The sequence below is a fragment of the Atheta coriaria genome, unplaced genomic scaffold (genome assembly GCF_025399875.1).
Source record: "Atheta coriaria isolate IRGN ID8LTWV9N9 unplaced genomic scaffold, Caltech_Dcor_3.1 hic_scaffold_10_pilon, whole genome shotgun sequence".
NCBI classification, from domain to species: domain Eukaryota; kingdom Metazoa; phylum Arthropoda; class Insecta; order Coleoptera; family Staphylinidae; genus Dalotia; species Dalotia coriaria.
The window spans coordinates 158,905-165,546 of NW_027045452.1; the positions used below are offsets into that span (position 1 = coordinate 158,905).

Below are 6,642 nucleotides of genomic sequence, written 5' to 3' on the forward strand. Positions count from 1 at the left end.
ATATTTATAGTTATAAATATGCGAAGACAATTGTTTCAGTTCAAAATTCAGCCATATGAGTAAAACAACGCATAGAAAATTGACGTAAAATCATGGATAATATAATATTTTCTATTCCTGAAAAGTGTGGTACTTTACCAGGTAGCCTGTATAAAAAATGGCCCAAACCTTATAAATTTATTTTGGCTCTAATCTTTTTAATTAATACATACAATGGACTACAATCAACGTATGACGTTTTTATGCCAATTTTGCAAGAACAGTATGATTATCCAACAAAAATTTACATGACATTAATGAGTATTGTTAATATACTTTACACCATGAAAACAGCGGTACCAGTGCTTTATAATAACATATTATATCCTGATGATTATGTCAAAATGAAAACGTATTTCCAAACAATAGACGCTATATTAAAAAAGCGATCAATTCATATAGAAAATAAATGGTTACCGTTTCGATTTTTATGGTTTTATGCAAGTTTCTTTTGGGTTTTTGGTGTGGCCACATTTGCATATTGGAATAGATTCTCTAATATAATCAACGTTTTATTTATATTTCCGTGTTTCTTTTGGTTTCTGGAGGTGGCCATTGCTTGGGAAATTCTTGAGAGTCTAAGAATACATTTAAAAAGTTTCAATAAATTTATCAGCAGTGCTTTGCACCAAAACAGTTTTCAGAATAATTCGCAGCTACGTGATAACACAATCTATAAAATTTATTTCAAAAGTGATATTTTCGATTTAATACAATTATATAACCACATCATAAAAGTTGTAATCATTTATAATCAGTTATTCGGCATATTTTTCGGCACGTTAGCTCTTCTCAATTTATTTGAATATGTTTCATCTATATATAGATTTGTTAGTTTTACGAATGATTCTGATAATGCATCAAATTATGCGGAAAATCTTAACATGATATCACACACTGTAAGCAAATTTTTAAGCAAATTATTTATTAAAATAACAAGCATTGCAACTTTTTTAGGTGCAATGGATTATACTTGTGGTAAAATGTCAAAGTGTAATAAACCAAGCAAATATGACAGTAAACATTGTAGTAGAAACACTAAATCGAATAAAAATGTCCAATAAATCAAAAAAATTACAAACGCAATTTGAGTTTTTGGCGGAAATGGTGACAACTAACCGTTTGAACTTTACAGCTGGAAAATTATTTGATATGGACTATAGAGCAATTGTGCTTTTGTTTAACATAGCTGCCACTTACATTATAGCAACTGTTCAATTTTCTCAATCTTTTAGAAGTAATCGTCTTACATTTCATCCACCACTGTAGAAAAAACCGTACATAAAATATCAAAATCGTTTTAATATAATTAAGTACATATCCGGCACTGACAAAAATGGAAACCTGTGGTAACGTATGGCAATTCATACTTAATTCGGGCTCGTGCCACGTACAGTCCCTACGTGTTGGATTGGGTACGAGTGTAGTGATCTCTGTCTGACTAACACCACCTAACCCACAATACGCTATTAAATTAACTTTGAATTGTCATACCACCGCACGCAACTTTACACAGCAATACCTGACCTATATAAGCAAGTTTATATTGTTCTAGGCAAAAATACATTTAATAAACACTTACCAACTATTGTTTATTGTTTACTCAATACCCAAACAAAGTTTTATAAATATAGACATAAATGTTTAATGTAGTAAATAAATTACTATAATAGACAAAACTACTCCGAATCATAACTATCGATTTTATAAAAGTTACTAGTTAATAAACCTAACAATCTGGCTGAAGTTAGTCAACAAAGTATATAATGGATAGTATAATATTTTGTATCCCGGAACATTGTGGAATCTTACCTGGCAAATTGTTTAAAAAATGGCCAAAAACGTACAAACTAATAACATCAATGCAGTTTCTTATACATATATGCAATGGATTATATCCTGCATATATTCTTATAAATGCAATATTTGAAGATTTTGATAACGTCACAATAATCTACATAATATTATTAATTTTCTTTAATATACTTTTAGCAGTGATAGTCTCTATACCTGTGCTGTATAATAATGTACTATATACTGAATCATATAACGAAATGAAAACATATTTTCAACTAGTTGACACCCTGTTAAAAACGTGAAATTGTCGTAAATGATAATTGGTGCATTTTTAGATGTATATGTTTACATATAGTTTACGCATGTGCAGTATGTCTATTTATCATTGCTTATTGGGATAGATTACCACATGTAGTGGTGATTATTTCAGTTATTACATATTACTACTGGTTTTTTAACGTTATCATCGCATTGACTATTTTGGAAGCTCTAAAATTACGTGTACAGATATTAAATAAAATTATTAAAACATTCCAATGTGATTCTACAAATACAAGAGTTTTGAGAATGACTTACAATGAAAATATGAGTAATACTGGTGTAAACAATTTATTTCCATTGGATATTTTGGATTTAATCAAAGTATATCTTATTGTAATGAAAACAGTGAACATTTACAATAAGTTATTCGGTTCATTTTCGAGCACGATGGTCTTTGCAATATTATTTCAGTGTATAAGTTATGTATACAGGTTTTTAATGTTTGACACTCAAGATAACACTGAAAGTATGCCAAATATTGTAGAAGGATTGGTTTTGATTATACTTATGGTAAGTTTCTTGTGTTTTGTCGCACATTTAGATAAAACCGTATATATTTCAGATACAATGGATTTGTATTGTTGTGAAATGCGAGAGTGTCGTAGATGTAGCTACTTCGACGACTGATATCTCAACAGAAGCGATGAACCGCATAATATTTTATAAAAAGCCCCAAATATGTTGCAAGCACAGTTCTCATGTTTAATTATGCTGGTGACGAATATTCGACCGCATTTTATAGCTGGAAAATTGTTTAGTATAGATAATCGTTCGATGTTTATTCTGTTTAATATTCTGACCACTTATATTATTGCAACTGTTCAGCTTTCCGAAGCTTTGAAGGGTTATAGTAGCAAATTTAAATCACCACTGCCAGCTAATTGATAAATCAGATGTTTTTAAACTAAATTTATAAATTTCTTATTATCTTACAGTAAAAGCAAAAGATAAAAGCTTTCCAAACGCAATATTTCTACAGATTTTTTCTGAGTTAACCTAAGAGCTCTGTGCTTTCAACTTTTGTCTCATTTATATTTACATGTTGCCTGAACAGCAAATAATATAAATTCCTGCATGAAAATATAACATTTTGGTTAATGTGAACAAGAAATATTATTTCGTTTAAGCATTAGATAACGCATAAACTCTGGAATTTGACACATATTGATAAACAGACCAAACCAAGGCCGTAATCATGTACAAACAAAATTTTATAACACTACACAACTTTTCAGTATCCAGTATAACCAATAAATGCGACTAAGTAAGAATTAAACACAGTAAACTCACCTGTAAATCGCACCGGGCAAAAATAAACCATTATATCATTATAATAAGACTAATAATAAAGCTAGTGAGTTTAAAATTTTGCACAGTATCCTAATTACACTAATTCGAAACAAATTTCAACGTCCGACATTAAGTAATTAGCCAGAGTATTGCGCATGACGTGCTCCGGCGTTTATCGGCAATCGTCATCGTTTATTCGACCCGCCGTGCATTATTGGCGACAATTGATGTTAATTGCGTCTGTGGGCTCGGCGCAATTACTCGCTTTTACCATCCGTGTGCCATTGAAACGGCGATTAATACTCTGTAAAAATTAACACAACAGACGAACAACAATATTATAATAACATCCACAATATAAACAATACAAAATAAAAAACACTCATTTAAAGAAATTCGCAATCAACAGAAAACAGGAAAAACAATAATTGGCATTAATTAAATGTCGGCGTTTCAACATTCTTTCTTCACACTATACAGTCAACAATAAATAAATTATACGTACCTGATGTAAAATATTCAAATCTCAATAGATGTTTGCGTATTACACAATCATTGTGTAAATATGAATTTTAACACAACTTTCCTCAGTTGAATAAAACCGACAAATTGACACCAGTCAATTTTGTTAACGCGCATTCCTCAAGTGCTTCAAGAGTAATAAATATCAATGTCATTAACGCAATACCAGCACGCTACTTAAATCAAAGTCAACAAAGGTAAATATCTAAAATGTTATTTATTTATTTAAAGCTATATAAGAACAATCAAGAAAACAGTGATGATGTCAAAATGATGGTCATGCGGTCAAAATATAAATCGTTTCGTAGAGTGTACGAAATTTTAATCACGACGCGTCGTGTGACGTCAATACTTTTCATTTTGTCATGCTCGGACGTTCACCAATAAAATTATGTATGCATACTAATAGTAATGAATGAAATGCGTGCGTAATTTAAAAACAATCGAGTCAATAAAACATACATGAATTAAATATTAAACATTGGTGTTGATATTGATAAAATGTCAAATTTGGCAATGCCCAATGCCATTTCTTGTCAATGTCATGATTGATGGAAGGTTGCGACGTGTTGAAGGTCACGATCACAACCAATTTCTTTTGGCGTACGCTAGCATCGTCTTTCGTAGCTTATCACGATGCGCGTCCCCGATAAGGTCTCTTCTGCCCCAGTCGCTTGGCTGGAATTCCGCCAGGTTGTTGATTTTGCCCTTTTCCGTGAAAATAGGTTTCAGCATGAAAGCCACATGATAAAATTCGGCATGTGCGCAAGAATCAACTTCTTGAAGGAAATCGCTCCAGTTATACGGCGCTAGATCAACTTTGAAGTCCTTGAGGTATTCAATAAAAGTGTCATAGTATAACTTGATAAGGGCATCACAATGCACGTCCAATACTTCATTAACCACAGAAGTAAACAGGAAGAAAACCAAATCCACCAATGCAGAATTGTATTGCATAATCTGCAAATCTACCATTTTATTACTGACGATTTTTCCGGTTTTGGGATCTTTTTTAATCATGGTGTTGTTGACCCAGTAATCCGAATGAGCTGCGGTGGCGTAGATAGGATTTGGAGGTGGGATATTTTTATTTGCCGCATTTTCCTCAGCAATCCGAACGTTTTCCTGAATCTTCGTGAGGTAATTTGCAAGTTCCGGAATGGTTTTCGAAACTTCAATTACACTATCAACGAAAGCTGAGCCCACCTCCTCGGGTAAGGTTTCAATCCCGGAATTTGGCACAATTGTAGGTCCAACCTTCTCTTTAAAATCATTGGGTCGTAAGATTCTCATTGCGATAGGAATAGCGTGAAACTTTGCCAAGTCTTGGACAATCATCTGCGCTGATTCTAAATCAAAGCCTATGAATCTATCTTCAGTGTCGTAACCTTTGACTTTGAGGTTTTCAAACAGTAGCAGAGCATCATCGTCGACTACATCCGATCCATTTAAATTAATCCGTCCCCCGTAATATTTGGGAAAGATATCGATGATTCTCTCTTCTGGGACGTTGTAATCACGTTGGAATTCTTGTAGTGCAGGGATCATAATCGCATAGGAATCCAATTCTTTTTTGAAGGTGACGCCAATATCAAAGCACGTCTTGAGCATTTCACTCGCCGGAGGCATCTTGGCCACCAAATTAAGGGTCTCACTTTTACCTGACGCACTTCTCCGGATTACCACATCCAAACTAAGCATTATACTGCCATAATGCTCACCGGGTGGTGTGAGGAATTTCGATTTTTCTTCTAAAACTTCAATTTCTTCTCCAAGGGCTTCGCTTAACAGCGAAGGCAATTCTTTAATTTTACACTCAGGCATTGTATTAATTTTTATTAAATTAAATCACTTGAGACACTTGAAGGGTTTAAGCTTGTTTAATTTAACAAGTAGTTGAATGCGTGCGCGTCGCATCAATGATCGAAACTGACGGGTCGCGTGCGCTGCCGATTTATTTTGTACTATCACTAATCGGCTACTGCTCGAGTGACTAGCGAGTGACTGAGCAAGCTGCACAGCGACGACGCGGGTGCGATTATATCGGCTCAACTTGTGATACTTGTGTATTTTAATTCGGAAGTCGCGTATCTACGCTCAGTAATAAAAACACGCCGCGCACCCGCTAGCGCAAACTACGCCGATGTGTTCTTCGTGTTGCTACAACTGGTTGGTAAGCCGCTTGGCTGACAACTTGGGCCGTTCCGGCCTAAACGAGGTGGAGTTTCGCTGAGTCGGCTCGAATTACGCATGCCTGAACTGTTGAGCAGAATGCGTTTGTGCATCAGTGCTGATGCGCATGACAGACTTACAAAAATGTATCCATGAGTGTGTATCAATACTTATACTCGCGTCCCTCTCAAGCAAATATTTGAAAACCATGGAAAATTTTTGCTAGTCTATTTGATATTTTAAGTGCATATCTTTACACTTCGTAAAATTATAAAGATTTATGACTTTTATGACGTTTATTGAGCGTTATATTACTAAGAAACCCATAAATTTCAATGAAAAGTCATAAATATATCAAATATCAACATATTGTGTGAAAATTTATGATTGCGAGCTCTTAGATATTTGTAATTTCAACTTGTTGCTTCAGATTATCTTTAAAATGTGTTTGCAGACACATCACATGCGTTGATTATACGTAATCGCATGCACAACAAAGTC

At 33.8% G+C, this 6,642-nt stretch overlaps 1 protein-coding gene across 1 annotated transcript; it reads right to left on the reverse strand.

Annotated features, from left to right (window-relative positions):
- Positions 1-4,167: 4,167 nt before the first annotated feature.
- LOC135800689 (uncharacterized) lies at positions 4,168-6,151 on the reverse strand. The gene has a single exon (XM_065313993.1). The coding sequence runs from the start codon at positions 5,791-5,793 to the stop codon at positions 4,552-4,554; it is 1,242 nt and encodes a 413-aa protein (XP_065170065.1). The 5' UTR covers positions 5,794-6,151; the 3' UTR covers positions 4,168-4,551.
- Between the last annotated feature and the right edge of the window lie 491 nt (positions 6,152-6,642).